The 18,776-nt window shown below is 38.3% G+C and overlaps 1 protein-coding gene across 1 annotated transcript in view; it reads left to right on the plus strand.

Moving 5' to 3' along the window:
- Positions 1 to 484: 484 nt before the first annotated feature.
- AGD2 (Pyridoxal phosphate (PLP)-dependent transferases superfamily protein) overlaps positions 485 to 18,776 on the plus strand; it is a 214,031-nt gene continuing 195,739 nt past the window's right edge. Inside the window, exon 1 of the mRNA XM_089819237.1 lies at positions 485 to 645. Within this exon, the coding sequence (XP_089675363.1) occupies positions 560 to 645 (86 nt within the window). The 5' untranslated portion in view covers positions 485 to 559. The remainder of the gene's footprint in view (positions 646 to 18,776) is intronic.

Here is an 18,776-nt window from a genome sequence, read left to right on the forward strand (position 1 = left end):
CCTGCCCAAAGAAATACAAAAACCTGCGCACAACTGTTTCAACAGAGGCAGGGTTTTAGCAAGTATTTTCTCCACGCACTTCCGCAACTTTGGTCACGACATGGCCGACAATGGCCATGATTTTTCATTTTGGGGAGCTCCAACGGGAAGTTATAATGAAGCGGATTTGAAAATATTTTCAAATAAGAAAAATTCAAAATGGGATGGGAATAGCAAATTCCAATTACAAGTATTTTGAAGAATGGACAAATGCTTATTTTGGGACAAAATGTGAATACGTATTCCTATTCCCAATTCCGATTTGGCGCACCAAATAGAAAATTAAAAATGAATTCTAATTGTATTCCACCAACTGGACGGGCCCTAACCAAACGGATCCTAATACTAGAGAAAATCGTCCATTTCAAATAGAAAAGCAAATAAAATTTAAATTGAATAAATTCCCGCAGTCCACTATATCAGCCAATGCAAATAAATATTCCCCAGTGCATATTAATTCCAGTTTTTTGAAGGTATTGCATTTCGACCCGGCAACCTCTAAGAACACTGTAGCTCAGTCATGGCTGCCTCGAATCTTTATTCTCTTTCTCTGCCTTCACATTTATTTAATAGAAACGACAACAAGCATTGCAAGGCATTTCGTAGGTATTTCTCAAATCTAATCTACTTTTGCAATTTGTTTTTCCAAACCAACATTGTTTGCTAATAGTCTTATAACACATTTTTATTGTACCTCTCACTTAACAGAGGAACAATGATAACTATAGAAAAAATACATTAAATGTTTCGCACCGCACTTTATTTGTTCAATGACAATGAGCTCAATCTGTCCGTAATCGAAATATAAAATGTCCTAGAATCCTGATCATAGTAAAAATATCAAAATCCTAAAATCCTTATTGTATTAAAAAAAAATTCAAAAATCGGAAAATCCTGCTTTCAAGCAAAACATGAAAAACCCTAAACCCTAACTTCATTCTTACACGACTTATGGGCTTTTGGAAAGTACATAAATTTTTGTGGGATTCCCCTTTGTTCCTAGCTAGAGTAGGCCTCTTTTTAATTTTATAAACACGGACAATGCATCGATGTACCACCCGATCAGTACACCACCACCTTTAGCGTTGTGCAGGGTAAAACTTTGATCACATTCTTATGATTTGAGAACATTTACATCTTAATCTCGGACCTCTATTAAAGTGGGTCTAAGGAGAACTTTTTAAAAATCCATATTTTGTTTGGACTGGATTGTAATGACATGAATGTGTCAGCAAAAACCCTTTGGACTCTTCATTAGAATATCATTCAAGCATTATTTACATATCACTTTTGGATTGCATCGAAGGACAAAAACTCTTGGTGTGTTGGAATTTTGGAGGACACAAACCCTTGGTGTGTTGGAATTTTGAGGACAAAACCCTTGGTGTATTGCAATTTTGGAGAACAAAAAACCTTTGGGAATGCATTATATTGGATTAAGGATGAAAGCCCTTGTTCTCGACCTTAGATAATTCCATTTGGGGACAATTATGCCAGCTTGTTGAGGATTTGAAGACAATTTACAATCTGTTATTGTGTTGCTACAGTATTTGGTTCTGATTTTTGGAGATTTCATGCAAGATTCCTACAATATGGCAATTGTGGTTGCAAGCAAATTTCGATATTTTGTTGCCATATCATATTTGAAGACTCCTATACTGATTGCAGCAAAAAACACTTGATCTGAGTCATACATATCGATCACAGTCAACCCTAGTGAAACACTGTCACTGGGAGGAGACATTTGACTATATAAGGCCGTACAAACCTATTTCCAGCAGAGACACATCATTTCTGCACTGGTTACAGTCTTTTCTAGCATTGCACAGCCAGCCATACGCCTTCAAACAGAAGCTATACCAGTCACCAATCTTTGTTCGCTGTTTAAAAATTACAAACATTGTAAGGTCTGATCCAAATCAAACGTGCCTCTTTTCATCTGGGTACAACATTCTGGAATGCAGAAGCATCTTATAAATTCTGTTTTGTACTTTCCAGCATCTTCATTCATTGCTTTTAGTAGCTATACTTTTCAAATAAATCATATTGGGAGATTATTTGGTTGGCCTGATTCAGTATTGGCTTCATCTAGCATTTTAGGGCTTTTTTTGACATGTATCAGAAAACTTGATGTTTATTGAAGTTGTAGATTGATATCAGTAATAAGGGTTCTGAAAGTGTGTTTGGAATTTATACTCGTTTCTTTGATTCGTACCATTTTAAAAACATTCAGAAAGTAAATAAAATACGACATGGTACAATTACAAATACTTTATGATATCACACTCAAACTCTGCAAGGGAAGCAGAGGATAGAGATATAGAGAGTATCACTTTGGTAACTTCATGCTGCCATGAAGTATTAAGCTTTTCCATGCTACTCCAATGGAGTAACCTGACTATCACAAAGGATCTAGCATTGTGTGGTCAACATGCATGATGAAATTTAATTTCTTTTGTGGATATGATAAGCTAGCATGCATATATGCTTCGGCATATTTAACATGCATGTTAATTTAGATAATGTTATGGAAGAAAATGTAACTTAACGCAAGCAACGCACAATGAATTTACTCAATGATAATCAATGCTTATAGCTTAGAATGTTGTGATCATCTCACTATGCTATCTTGACATTCTACAAGATGGATAAAACAATATCCTGGTACAAGACCTATATTACCATAAGTTTTAGTAATATAATTTTAAGGCAATACCATTTATACAGAATGATAATATGCATTGAAATCACATATTTTCATTGTATCATCACTTACCAATTTCCAATCTGTTGGTTGCAGTGAAATATGATGCTGTTTAAATGATCATTACTCTGATGTTACTAGGCCAAATTTTAAAATTCAAATTGTTCCGGAAAGGCGAAAGAATGATGAACAAAAACCTGGATTTTTCTTTAGAGAATCTCAACCGTTAAGAACAATATTACCTGCAATACAGCTCATTAGATTACCCAGAACAGCACAGCAGTATGATAACATGATAATCTTAATTTATAAAGCACTTTTCTTAAAGATGTTTTAATTAACTTTTTTCAGCATATATAACACATTTTACTCTCCTAAATGAACAAAATTTGACTGAAGTCTTTAGGACTTCCTAACATTCTCAACATTTTAAGACCTGCTTGATACACTGAATGATCTTATCACCTTTATCATCAAAGTGTTTCCATTTTCCACAACATAAACGATATTGTGCTATAATGTCATTACTATCAGCCGAAAACTGCAATTCCAATTAAAAATAAGAAATGTAATGCATTACCAATCAAAATATCCTTTATAGGAGATATCTTGGTCTAGGTCCTGCTCAAAAATACTAGTCACTGGAAATTGACATAAAATCATAAGTCCTGATAATCATCTTTTCTTAGTTTGCATTAATGGGCATCATGATATCACATAAACATCATTCATATCATCCTTTTATTGTGAGAGCATGGAAGGTGGGTTGCCCTTCCATCCCTCAGTTCACCTTGGAGGCTGGGCATCCTCTCTGATCAAGCTGGGGAACACGGAAGGTCTTCTGGTCCATTCAATTCCCAGCCCATGAGTATGGAAGGCTGGTCATCCATTCCATCTTTGGGTGGCGTACTTGATAAGAAGCATGAAGGCAGGTTGTTGTTCACTTCTTAGTGAACTCAGATAGCTGTTATCCTTCCTATTAGCAATCTTTTTCTCTTAATTTTTAATTATACAAATCTACTATTACATGCTTATAATAAAGAGGAGCAAGATTAACCACAATTATTATATTGCATGAACACACACACACACACATGCCTATAATTTTACTTTATTCATAGATTTATCTTTTAATTAATTCTGCTGATTTAAATATTTATATTTGGTTTAATTCCATTCCGATTTCCTAATTCATTTTTCTGTTCACCTTGGACGCCTTTTGTTGGTTCCCAAAATCACATTGGAAATCCAAGAGCCTGCCACTTCTCCGGTAGGACTTCTCAATCAGTTCTGGCCAATGAACGGGAATACTTTTTGATTCCCCTGCACTTCGGGCTCCGCTACACCTAGGCGGGTTAACCTTTACCTCAAACGATGACTGTCCGGTTTCAAGGTTTTCTATAGCGAATTTAAACTTGGGAGTTTTCCGGCTGGCAAGGTCCTCGAACTTGATAAAATTGAAACTGGATGCTGAATACTTGATAATTGAATGTTTTGTATAAATTTTGTAAATAATGGAATTGATGCTTGTAGAAGGAATATATTGATTTTCTGACTTCAATAAAAAGACCAGTGCCTTTGCTCATCCAGGCGATAGAGTCAACTTTAGAGAATTTTTACATACAACTTCATAATATTCAATGCACTTATACTGCCAACAATTTTAATAATCCAGATGCGACAGATCAATTATAATGCAATCTTTAAATTAGTTTAGATTGAATTTTAACTCCTTTGGCTGGGAGACAAACTGGACATAAATGCGGAAACAATTTAATATTTCACGACATCTATGATAATCAAATCTAAAATGCTAATTGACCATGTCCACTTATCTGATATCAAAATTATATACAGAATTCTAATACATAATTATGAAGGACGACTCGCCTATAGTTTTAAATCTCCACACCATTCAAGAATAAACAAAAGACATTTTATTTTATTTAAAAATAAAATAATAGAATTTTTATTATAAAATCATAATGAACCCTTATTCCTCCTTACAATAATATAAATGTAGAAATGCTCCTTGTGAATCTGAATGAAATGTTTGGATATGAATCTTACAATGATCTCTCATTTCTCTCATTTTATATCTTAAAAATTAAAGAGATATGACTTTCCAAACTCAAAAGTCACTTTCTTATAAAAATAAATTACACCCTTTCCCTTTAACATCACACCAATGAAGTAATTTAAAATTTGTTTATTGGCTTGTGCGTATTTCCTTTTATCGGGCCTCATTCAATATATTATAGATTCCTTACTTGGATATGTAGCCGCATAAAACATATTCTCGTTTGCTTTGTCTTCAGATTAACTTTTAATTAATGTGATCATGGGTTATGTGATACCTGCGTTCAAATACTATTCGTCAGTTTTTTAAAAATGTTGCTTTACGCGTGGACACCATATATCCTGACGTTCAACAACACACAAGTGCTGCGTTCCTTCCAGCACATATACCCTTTATGTCTGGCCAAGATCGAAGCGGATTTCTTCTTATATGGTTTGTTTCCTGACAAGTATCTTCCATCCTACTCTTTAAATCTCCATAACTCTTACTCACGCAAACATCCCTCTAATTCGCACATCCGTATTTCTTCACGTCAAGTGCCTCCACTCTTTCATTTTGCTGATCGATAGGATTTATAAGACTTCCTCACTCTCGTTAACTGAAATACCATCAGTGCTGCGGCAATAATATTCCACTGTGAAATTGACTCTCCCACTATTATGTTCATCATTATCAGTGTTTTCCATTAAATCACAAGTTCCCAGTATCTGTCCTGTGCTCTCATAGCCATCTTCATCAGGACGACTTGAACAGCATGCATAAGAGCTGTCAAGGAATCAGACATCTGGGTCATATTAGGTGCAAAGACCATTGCAATATTCCACACATTCATTTTATTGCTCTGTTCTTGCACAACATCTGTAATCAGATTGATAGCCCAGTCCAAGAAGGCTACTTGTGTTGGAAGTGGAAGCTTCACCAGTTCCACACTTTGTCCCTCTGTATTACACTGTAATACTTGACCAGGTGTAAGGGAGTCCACCAGACCTGAAAGAATCTCCCTGAACCACGCCTCTATCAAACCTTCCATCTTTATAAGGAACTGTATCCTTAATCTTCTGCTCGACTCATGCTCTCCTTCTGACTTCACTAGTGGAATCCAATCTGAAGCTTATGCTGGATGATTTAAATATATTAATCATATGGTATAGTCAAAATTTGCTGTAAATAATACTGAGATTTGTTATCTTCTGTAGTTGTAGGCGTATTTGATTTCTTCAGTACTTTTGTGCATTAATTTCATGACCTAAATCAATAAACTCTCTTTGATGTATTTTTCATGACATAAGTGACAATATTTTTTTTTAGTCTCCAACATTATGTTTCAAATGGAGGCAAAATTTTCGGGTTCCATCACCTCTTTTCACGGATAAATTTCCCATCTTTATACATTTCATCACTAGGGGGTCATATCCTTTTGTTTTGAAAAGATGCATTTTTTCATAAAAAATGCCGCTCTTCCTAATGGATCAGTGTTCTTCACAATGCTGCAGACCTCTAGCAAATGATTATCATGTATTAATATTTTCCTTAAACAACACCACCAACCTTAGGATTGATAATCATTTTGTACTTGTTTCCTTTGGTGATCTGTTTGGTTTGCACACTGATTGGTGGGGGCATGCCAGTGCACCCTTCCTAAGCTTGCTTGTCCAGAAGCAATTTCAGATTTGGATGGTCAAATATTTCTCTCTCTTTCCAAGTGGTGTCTTCTATATGCAAGTTTTCCCATTCAATCAAACATTCAGGAATAACCTTCTCTTAATTTTCTTTCTGGCATATCAATGATAGTTTCAGGATCTAAAATTAATTTCCCTTCCTCATCAAGCAGAGTTAATTTTGGACATGGCATAACATGTTGCCCTAACACCTTCTTGAGGTGTGATACATGAGTGACACTATAGATTTCACTATTTGTTGGTAGATGAAACTCATAAACATCTTCAACAATTTTTTGAACTATATTATAGGGGCCATAGAATCATGTTTGAGCTTCCTATCCCAATTCCCCTTGGTAGAAGATTGTTAATAAGGTTGAAGACTTAGTCCCCTACTTCAAATGTTCTTTCATTTCTTTGATCAGCATATATCATTTGTTGATTTTGCGCATGGCGTAATTATCTCAAGTGTATTCAGATTGTTTATACTTTGTTGTACCAAGTCTTTGGCTCTAAATGCATGATTTTTGAGGAGAATTAAATATGCTAATGAGGTTGCCTCTACCCATCCAATGCTTTAAAAGGACTCTTTCCATATTGACACATGATGAGTGGTGTTATAACAATGCTTTTTAAGGTGTAACCATTTGATCCATTCATTCTATTGTTTGGTGACGTAGATTCATAGATATCCTCAAACCATTAATAATAATATTGGTCTGCTCGAAGGTTTGGGGATGACAACTAGTACTTAGCGTGAGTTTAATCCCTGCTAATTTGAAGAGTTCTTGCTAATCAAAGGAATCTACTATCTTGGTTGTTGATGATGCTTATGGGTAAACCATGTAGTTATAAAATCTCCGAGGAAGACATTAGCCAACTGAGGGGCTCTATAGATGGTAGATCTTGCAAGGAAATGTGTCGACTTAGTCAAATGATCCTCAAAAACATATATACAATACTTTCCTTGCACTTTTGGGAATCTTGAAATGAAAGTTACAAAATACATTGAAATATATGTAGGTATAGGTAGGGGCTGGAATAATGCTATAGGAAATATATATTGTTTCTCACTTTAACACACCTTGAACTATCTAATGTGCTTTTGGATGTCTCTCGAGACCCTTGCAGAGAATATCTCAATTATTTGTTTGTATGTTCTAGATTACCATTGATTGCTTGCCAAAGAGGTATAATGATAGGCTTTCATTATTTTTTTCCTCCACCTTTGACCTAGATTGATATATCTTCTATTTTTATAGAGAATGAGTTCATCTAAGACTTGGTACCTTTACTTGTTCGAGCAAGTTTCAACAAAGGATTCCAACATTCTAGAACTCCGCAACAAGCAATCTATATTGGTCTCACTGCAAGAGTTACTTAAATACAAAATTGAAAAACACCTACAATCATATGCTTTTGTTTGTAACATTAGTATCATCGCAACGCCTCTTGCCGGGGTAGAGGAAATGTTGAATTCTAAATTAGTTGAGGAGTGTACTAGGAGGGCATGCAAGTTGAATTTGAAGCTCTGGGGCCACCCTTCCACATCTGATTTGCTTACTCCAAGGTACTCTTTTCTTAGTGATTAGCTTGATATCTTGGATATCACTCTTGATAGAGCATGGCTTGGCTTTGATAACACTCTTTTCCTTTATTTTTTGCCCTCGATTGATCGTCTACAAGTCCTCAAAGCTAGGAGGAAATTGTTTCCTCCCCCCATGAAGATTTATATGGACAAGGACTTCATTATATCGCAGTTGGGTGAACGAAAACATTCTTGGGGGCTTGTGGCAGCAATGAGGTGCAAGGGCAAATGGGCTGTTATTAAAATCTTGAAGGCAATGATAAGATTTTTTTCACTGGGTTAGGAAACCCAGTTAGCTACAATTGCTAAATGATTGTCACGGGTGCAATTGGGCATGAAGGAATATAGTGTTGGTTCCTTGTATGTCATTTGCTAGAACGACAATGGGTCCTTCTAGTCTATGTCAAGCTTTCTTCTTAATGTGGTTGGCTTTGTTGATCTTCTTGTCACTGAGAGCCATGAGGGTTTTGCTCGACCACTTCTTGGTGTCATTGGATTTTGTTGACTTTCAACTTGGACAGGTGAGGTTCAATGTTTTGAGGCTGTGAGCGGTACTAGTGAGGTGACTTGCTTGGTCAATAGTCAACTTCGGAGTGCAACTTTGGTGGTTCACTTTGATAACTTTGCTAGATTTATTTGGGTTCGTGTGAACTAGGTGGCTTTACGCCTCCAAGATATCTTCATTGCTGTTTGTTACTTCCCGCTGGTGTCATCTCCATACGCCATTCACAGTGGGCCAAACAGGGATCCCTTTATCGACTTATTTGACAATATTACTAGATACTTTGCTATATGGGACATTCTTATTGTTGGTGACTTTAATGCATAGACTAGGGACATGCAAACCCCTCATCACAATCGAGTGTTAGATTTGATGTGTGCATTTGAGTTAGATCCAATCCTAGTTGGTCTTGAGAGATCCTCTGATGATGCTTTGAGTGCTTTCACGTGGTGCAACCTTCATTTGCTCCAGCTGTGCGAGTCCTTCGACTTGGTGATCCTAAACGACCTTCCTTGCCTTCATGGTTCCAACTTTTTCCTTTGTGAGCCTCATTGTGGGGGTGTGATTGTGGTGGACTATGCCCTATCTTGTTCCTCTCTCATTCCCTTCGTTAGCCACTTTACCATCACTCATCTTAACTTGGTGGACCATGCCCTCCTCAACCTTACCTTGCTAGCCACCTCCTCTCATCCCTGCCTCCACCCTTCCCCACCCGGAGACTAGGATCTTTTCACCTTGCACTCAAGAGGTTCCTTCCCTTTGATTTTGCCCCCTACACTTGAGAGTGCTTCTGCTTTGTTTGGTTGCTTATTTGCTTCCATTTGAGAGTCTTCCCTCCTCTCTATCCCCTACCATACCTCCCCTTGGACTCTCTTGCTTGTTTCTAAGAACAACTGCCCCATGAACCAGCGGTTCGTTGATGACCACAAATCCTTTTACCGAACCTTGCACATGGCCTCCACCCTTCATCTGACCTCCTTTGTGCAGTTGACATTCTCCTGCTGCCACTTCCTTTGCTTTTATTTAGTGTGAGTCAAATGTGTGATCATGGAAACACTTAAGTTTTCAAATCAGATTGTTGTGAAATTGGTAAAGAAGGTAAACATATTGCTGATGCAAGTAGGACTGTTAACAATTTATACATTCTTGATGATTTCAAAAGTGAAAAGTTGGGAGTGATTTCACTCCATCATTGAATTGCTGTTTTGATTCCGAAAGTTTTCAGTGTCAAAAATTTTGAGTCCCATTTCAATTATGCAGGTTGGTTTCCATCATTGATTTGAAAGGGGAAGTAGTAAGTCAGGGATCAATACTATTTTAGTTTCAGTTTGGTTTTAGATGGAGTTGATTTCAATAATAAAGGGGAAGGCTGTTGAATATTTTGCCATTGATGTCAAAGGTAGATGATCAAGGTCGTATATATTTTGAGGATTACTTCAAGTAACAGGAACTGTGACACAAAAGAGGAGTGGAACACTTATCAAGTTGTTGATTATTCATCAGTTCTTCATCAGCTACTTGGCTGCTTGCTTACTTTGCTTGAGCTTACTTGGTTTCGTGCCTGAGCTGCTTTGTTGTTTACTTGAGCTGGTTGTTTGTCCACTTCTGATCAGGAGCATCTTGGGTTGCATTGTTATCCTGCTCGGTACATATTGTGCTGGGTTAGCTTTGTGAACCTGTTTGGTGACTTCATTGCTGCTGGCTTGGTGGGCACGTTCCTCTCTTTGTTCACCGAGTGGCTTGGGTTACTTGTTCGCCGAGTGATTTCTATCCAGTGTTCACTGAGTGCCTCAGTGACCCTTTGTGTCTGTTGTTAGGTGTTGTCTTGTTCTTCTTTCACCAAGCTGTCTGTTTGGTTCTTATTCGATGGCCGACCTTTGTATTTAATTTTGGGTCATGATTTAATGTATGGGGTTGATCATTGGGATGTGTGTAGACTGTTATTTGGTCAACCTTTGTCAATGTGATGAGCTAGAAACTTGTGTAAGCCGTTTTGGCGAATATAGGTAGAGGGTCTTGGTCTAGCTTTAAGAAGGAGAAGATTTTGGGGGTTAGGATCGGGAAAAGGGGATTGTAGATCTCGCATGTTGGAGGATACTTTCTGTATTTGAATTTTGGTATTGGCTGTAACCTAGAAGGCCTCACAGCTGGGCATTTATGATGAAAATTTGATGAATAATTGAAAGATTTCTGGTTCTCTCCTTTTGGTGTTGTCCTTTGTGAATTGCCTCCCTTGTGTAACTCAGCGAGGGTTGGTTGATTGATAGGAATGCCTTTGGCCCTACCTTTCGACTTGCTCCTTGTGTCATCTTCACCTGATTGCTTGTCTACTTCTCTGTGCCAAGTTAGATTATTTGCCATGTCATCCTTAGGTATTTTCAAAAGGTTAACTCTACAATAAAAGCCAATAAAATGAGGCATGATTTACCTATTTTTGGGCTGCGTTAGTTTTGGCAAATGGTGGGTAAGTTTTATTCAGTGCATATTCTTAACATTTTGATTGACTTTATAATTTCTGATTACTATTTCTTTTTGAAACCAATTTATCAAGTCATTTATTCTCTTTTGTGCCTTGGCAAGGGAATATCTACATGGTGAAATAGAATCATGGGCTTTGTATTGGTTTTATTCCTTGTATGCACATTAGAAATGAAAATGCTTCTTCCTTGGAAATTTCTTTCTGAATTATCAGTTATACAATCAATGGTCATTTGAGATGCTTCCGTTGTGAGTGGGGCAGCTCATTAATGGCGTTAAGTGTGTAATCATTTTCTGCATTAAAACTCATTATTTGTATTTTGGAGGGATCAATACTTCTTTAATTGTTCATTCCTGGGAGTTTTATAGAGTCAATGCATGATATGGTGAGTAGTGTTAATATTTGCTACTGTTTCTAGTTGATGTGATTAGTAAGGCTAGCAGCATTTCTGAGTAAAAAACATTAAGGAGTTGATGAAGTTGTATGAGATCTGCCGTATTTTGTGTGTAGTGAAGAGGATTTTTTGTTATCACTGGGCGGCAGAATTTTTTTGAAAAAAGGTATATTCCAACTCATATGATATACATAGCTGCAGATTCAAAATAAATAAACAGATTTAGACACTCAAGGCATTAAGATGCTAGTATGCCAAGTGACTAACGACTGTTGTGAATGAGTTTATACCCTGTGTGTGATTTTTGAGTTGTAGGGGATTAAAGGAGCTGGACATATATTGCACCTATTAGATGGTTGTAGGCATAATTTGGAAGAGCGATAAGGATTTATATACTGAAGGGTTGCTTCAGAACAACTCTTGTATCAAGGAGTGTTGTGTAATTTTTGCATGGTGTTTGATATCCTGTGTGTGTTTTTAAAAGTTACATTGAGTTTTGCATTGGAGTTGGTGCTTTATGGAGGGTTAGTGCTCACTTATGTAATTCAGGTTGGTACCCATTTCATTAATGAATGCTATTGGTCTGCATGGTTTTTACCTGAAAGGGTTTTCCATGTGAAATTTGGTGTTCTCCTTGTCGGTGTTTGCCTTCAGGAGAGCAGGCTGATTATTCATACATCAATTTTGCCTAAAAAGGGGGCATTACACATAATATCTTCCTAAGCAAGATGCATATAACTCAAGGTGCAGTAAAATTTATTGTTTACCCTAACATTCATGTTTGATTATAATTTAAAATTTAAAATGTATTTTCTGATTTTTTTTAATGGTTCTCTATGTAATACAAAAACCTGGTGAGCTGTTGTAGCAATTAAATATTGTTTAGCAGAATGTAATAATCTCTGCTGGGTTTGATCAGAAATATTGAATTTGGACTAACGAGAATTTTGTCAAACAGTTGTTATGTAAGCAAGTCCTTAAGCAAAATTACTACTGCCATACCACTGTACTGATTTCTAACACAAATGCTATGAAATGATTATGTTAATTTATAGAATCGTGCCCTTCAGAAAGTTCATAGATGGTGGTTCAAAAACACAAGGTTGCAATAATGATTTTTAACCACAATAATAGACCAACAGCTGTTATACAATGTACTGATGACAGATTTCCAACTTACTATAAAATGAACATATAGTGATTAAAACACAGACTGGGTAATTATTATACAGACCCATTATCAATGCGGTGCCACTATGGAGGTCCGATTTTTGCTATGAATGCTTTCCCAGCATCCACGTCCAGATATCTGGTTTTATATGCCGTTGTCACCTGTAACATGCTAACCCGACTGTACACATATCCACCTCCGTTCTCTCCAGGATTCAGTGCGGCATGTGTATACCGATGTATGGCCTAGCAGACGGTGAGGGTGTCTCTTCAATGCCGAGTTGCTGCCTCCCGAATCACTGCCAGGGATATTTAATGTCCTTGCAGACCCTCCAAACTCTGCGTGCAATTCCTGCTATTAACCCTGACCTGCTACTACGTGCAGAATTTACTAGGGAGAAAGCCTGAGTTGCCGTCCAGTTTCACTCGTCTATTATATATTCAGCTACTTTAGTTTGGTGCTAGGCAATGCTGATATAATTTACTGGATAATGGAATGGTATTTATGTAGATTATTTTCTTTTCTGCTGTGGATGACCAACCTCCCTCCGTGCTGTTTGAACTCCAACTGCCAAACAATGACCTGTGTGTGTTAACTGACTTCAATCACTTTTCTCCCTATCTGCCATGGAGCTATAGTCTCCTGAAACCAACGTATCAGTCCAGTCCTTAGTTCTGAAAGTGCAATGTGAGTGCCAGGTTTGCGTCCAGCCTCACAATTTTCCTTAAGGGGTTTCGTCCTTAGCAAATATCCAGTCACATTTATGCAACCTTTCAGATTTTGTAGAAATATCATATGTTCATGGTGACAATCCCAAAGCAAATGCTTTCTTTTATAACTTCGAAGTGTGGAGAGATGCAAACATCTTAGCAGGGATAAAAGACTATATCATCTTTTAGTCACTTAATGTAAAGTGCTTTGACAATTTTTGAAGTTTTATCCCTGTTTTTCTGCCTTAGGAATTTTGTCAAACACTTCCCTTGCAGCCTCAGTTTGCTGATGCTTGTTGTTTTGCTATGATTTTTGAATGCCAATGATATTGATGAATACAAATGATTGTAAAATAACTAATTGGAAATCAAAGTGATATGCAACTTCTTTTCATTATTTTCCAAATGCAAGTACATGAAATTCTGATGTAAAATGCACACCTACAGCCAAGAGGTATTTTCACAAACACTTGGTAGGCATTCTATGACTATGCAATGAGACGTTTTTACAAACATTTGGCATACAAATTGAACAGCTGAATTAAGTTGATTTCCCTTTAATACTTCAATGTTCACAATGATTGAATACTTTGGTAACAAAAAGACATATATTACTTGTCAAATGTATCCATCTACAATTGCCAAATGTAAATACCAAAAGAACCTGGCATAAGTAGCTGAGATGACATGTTTTTTGGCTTTGCTTTTTTCGGATTTTCTTTTTCGGACTGCTTTTTCGATTTGCTTTTTCGGATTTGCTTTTTCGGACTGCTTTTTCGGCTCTGCTTTTTTGCTTTGCTTTTTCGGATCCGTTGCGAAAACTGAAACCTTTATCCTTGCCAACTGTTGTCAAAAATTAGATATACGGGCTGAACAAAAATCATTAAATATTATCTCCCAATTAATCACAAATGAATTGGCTGAATACCAATTCCTCCACTCCCAACTAGGGTTGATATCTCACAACTGAAATTGGCACCTTAGAGTCTTCAAACCCTCAGGCAAGTATGCAAGCACTAAGGCTCTCAGCACAATAGATGAATATGCAACTCAAGATGTGTAAAATGACCCCCCAAAGGCTCTTTATAAAGATTTCACAAGCAACTCCAAGAAGCTTCTAGAGGAATCCAACACTTTATTCTATTAAGTGACTTTTTGATATTTTATTATGTTAGTCACTTTAATATTAAATCAATTAAATATAAAGTTACTTTTTAATATTTCATTGTTTAGTAACCTTATAAGTAATTAATTTAATATATATTTTCCCCCTTATTTATTCCTTTTTAGCCTCTGGGGAAAATAAAGGCTAAAATAAAATAAGTAGCTGGTGCCTGTCAAAAAGGGTACATTACACTTAAGTCATTTTGTCATAAAGTGATTTAAAACAATAAAGTATTTTATATTTTGACTCAATAAAATAAAGTGACTTTAACCTTAGGATATTCCATTTAAAATCTCAACTGAAACCAAAACTCCTGTTATTGGCTGGCATCCTAAATCACATGTTGTTAGCCTATCCGGATAGAAAGATAGACCAACTAGGCGCCATTATAGCTAGCGCGGAGAAGGGGACATTACACAGAAATTGTGACCTTCCTTTTAAAAGTTGTCATTAATTTAGTGAGATTACAGAAAGAGTCAATTTGAAAATATGGCCCCAAAATGGTGCCTTGCATGTTCTAATTTCAATGGTTCATATATGTATGGTTTTTTCTTTGGCATCTGGCATTTAAGTAGTCAGCTTATGCATTTATTTGTGAGTTCCATTTTTTTTTGTGGCACTGATATTTTAAACAGACCTCGAAGAACTGTTGTCAGCATGATTGATAAGTTATTCCTGCTGACATAGTATGAGTTGTGTATTTAGATAGCACATTCTTGTAGACAGTCATGAGTGCATACATTTTCGGTAGATATTCATATTCAACCTCATTTATAAATAGAGCACGTGCTCTATACTTGCAGCTGTAGCTGGAGTTTGGGAAATAATGGTGCTCTAGTCCTTTGTCGTCGGTAGAAACTGTGTCAGCCAACTTGGTTGTCGTCAGTGTTTTTGTATTCTGTAGCCGACGCGTAAATAGTTTTTAGTGGACAGAATGTTTGTGGCCGACAGACTCCTTCGGGAAGGTTCGGCAGATAGTATTTATATCCTGTTTGGGATCATTGTAAATTATCTTGTGATATCATATACTCTGTATGTTATGTTCTGGCATATGCGAATAATAGGAGGAGTTTGTTGTTCCTATTTCCATTGTCTGTATGCATTGATTTATTTAACCTATGCCGTAAACATTTGGCGTCGTTGCCTTATGAACTTGGAAGGTGGGAGGAATGAAGATTAATGCCAAATCAGCTTAACAAGGATTGAAATAAGGCGAAGGGAAAAGATGGAATCCGTATTGTGCAAGAACATTTAATTTTGGCACAGCAAGCCGAACGTCGAAGGAGATTCCAGAAGATTGTCGACGGAAACTAGAGCACAGAAGAATTATTGGAGGAAACTTGGCAGCGGGTGGAATTGGTGGAAGAAGCACGGGAGGAGTTTTTGAATTTGTGTTCGCCGAGGGAAGAGAATCCAGACGGAAGAGCATCGACTCGCACGGCTCGGAGTGCTGACGAAGCAAGGGCGTGGAGTGAACTCTTCGTTCGGAATATACTTCTGTTGGGGACAACTTCAGAAGACCCTTCATCACCAAGGTTCGTAGCTGTTGAGATTGCCGGTGTGGGAGTGCAGACTGCCGGTGTGGGAGTGCAGTCCGCTGGTGTGGGAGAACAATCTGTCGGTGCGGGGGTGCAGATCGCCGGTGTGGGAGTGCAGTCCACCGGTGTGGGAGAACAGTCTGTCGGTGCAGGAGTGCAGACCGCCGGTGTGGGAGAACAATCTGCCGGTGTGGGATTGCAGATTGTCGGTGTGGGAGTACAAAACCATGGTGTGGGAGTGAACAGCGCTAGTGTTGCAGGACTGAGCAACGCCTATTTACAAAACCAATTGTGATGGCGGGACCAAAAGAAAAACTGCCGAAGTTCAATGGTGATGGTATGGCTGATCCCATTTGACACTGCAAGATATGTGAAACGATCTGGAGGGCAAATGGCATAACTGATGAAGACGACTGGATGAGACAATTTTCGGCAACCCTACGGGGTGTGGCAATTGACTGGTTTACTAGTACAGATCCGCAGAAGCTAGACAGTTGGAATAACATTAAAAAGGAGTTTTTGGCAGAATTTCAATTGTTGCGTGATGATAATGAAATTGTTGGTGAGATCTTCAATACCAAGCAGGGGAAGAATGAAATTGTCTGTGTCTACGCTAGGAAATTAAAAGATTTGATAAATAAAATGGAAAATAAGCCAGCGGACGGACTTCAGAAAAAATGGTTTGTGGAAGGTCTACGCTCGAAGTTGCGGAAGAAAATGAAAATTGTGCTGTCGTCGTCATACACAGAAGCATACAACAAAGCATTGAACTTGGAAAGTGAGCAGAAGACAAAGAAGAAGAAGACAAGCTCATCTGATTCTGATAGCGGTGAGCCCTCCGGAGAAGATAGCAGCGACGATGAAGGCAGCAACAAGAAGGTCCACGCCCTACAGAAGGACATGATCCGCATGATGAAGGAGTTTAAAAATATGCAGGAGACAAAGAGCAGTGAGCTATGGTGCACAGAGTGTAAAACTGACGGTCATACTAAAGGATCCTGTCCAAAGAACCAATTCTGCGACATTTGTTAGATCATGGGCCATTTGACAAAGAAATGCTCCTTTAACATGACAACCAGAGGATCTCCGCAGGTGCTTCTTGCACAGGCAGCTTCTACGTTAGGAGGGAATGAAAATGCAAACATTGATGGTGCCACTTCGGGTGGGTATAGGAATAATACCAGAGGGCAAAATAATAACAATGCGAACAATAATAATAATAATGGCAACCGAAGTCGAATCTAGTATGATGCAAACAGACGGTCGATCGTTCAATGCCAAACATGTAATTTGTGGGGTCATTTTGCGTGGGATTGTACAACGGCAAACACACTGAAATTATTATGCAGATGGTGCGGACCCGACGACCATGAAGATGCCAAGTGTCCAAAGTCTGGAGTAAATTTGATCATTGTCGGCACGAATGAAGAGGAGGTTCTGGCAATTACACAGAGGCAAGCGAAGGTGTACTCGGACCCGACGGAAGAAAAGAGAAAATTGGGGGAAGCACGGGCGGAAATTGAAAAGGCATCGTCCGCGGAGACATCTTAGTTGAAAGACATCACTGACACCTTGGCAAGGAACTCTGCGGAACAAAACATTGTACGACAGATCTTGCAAACGGAGATACCAGTCAAGATAAGTGACCTCACAATGCCCCAGTTACGGACGGCTATTTTGAATTATACAGTGTTTTCGAAAGCAACGGAGGACACAGGAAGGGATAGTAGTGCAACCATGGCAACAAACCCAATGCTTCTGGAACTCACAACGGGAAGGCATCCGATGGTCGTCGAGATGGGGATTTTGGGAAATGTTCTGACAGACACAATTGTCGACGGAGGTCCGGCGTGAATGTGTTACAGGAGGATACCTGGAAGAAGTTGGGAAAGCTGACGTTATGGCTACCTGCATTCCAGTTGCTCACGGCAGACCAACACGAGATCAAACTGTTGGGAACCTTGAGGGCACAACCGGTAACCAATGGTACGCAACCATTTTTATTGGATTTTGTGGTCATTCCATTGAAAAGAAAAGGATATGATGCTATTTTGGGACGGAATTGGTTGGTGCAAGCAAAAGTAAAACATGATTGGAAACGAAATACCCTATCAATGGAGCGCAGAGGCAAAAGATTCATAATTGACCTGCACACACAAATGGTAGGTGAGGAGGCAGCATCGTTAGATTCAAAAAGTGAAGGCGAAAGTGACGACAAAGGAAAGAGGAGAATGGAACCAGACGAAGGAGTATTGAGACTAGAAGGAGGATTGAATGACGATAACCTGGACTCGGTGAATGGTTTTTTCCATTGGCAGATAGAAGACTACGAACTGTTCCCGAGTTGCAATATGTTAAAGGTCGACGAAGGTGAGAAAACAAAGGAAAATGAATGTCTGAAGGAATACAGAGCAACAAAAGAAGGAAAGGCGGTTACGGCTGAAGCTGAGGGGAAGAACATACAGTCCAAACCCAGAAAAAAGGAAGATCCCACCATCTGGTACACGGTGAATGGCCCGCACAGAAAGAAAAGAATGCATCGCACCATAAAATTAGTTGAAGGGTGCCGACAACAAGGAAATAATCTAGATGCGCGACGACTGCAGCCACAATGGGCGACGGAGGTGACATAGAACAAACGTAAGGCGTGGTATGACATACATGTCAAATTCAATAGGTTTTCGCCAGGGCAGTTGGTACTCAAGTACGACGGTCGAAATGAAATCAAAGGGGAAAAGTTTAAGGCCA

Source organism: Cupressus sempervirens, chromosome 3, assembly GCF_028749045.1.
Source record: "Cupressus sempervirens isolate cs-2001-9-10 chromosome 3, ASM2874904v1, whole genome shotgun sequence".
Lineage (NCBI taxonomy): Eukaryota > Viridiplantae > Streptophyta > Pinopsida > Cupressales > Cupressaceae > Cupressus > Cupressus sempervirens.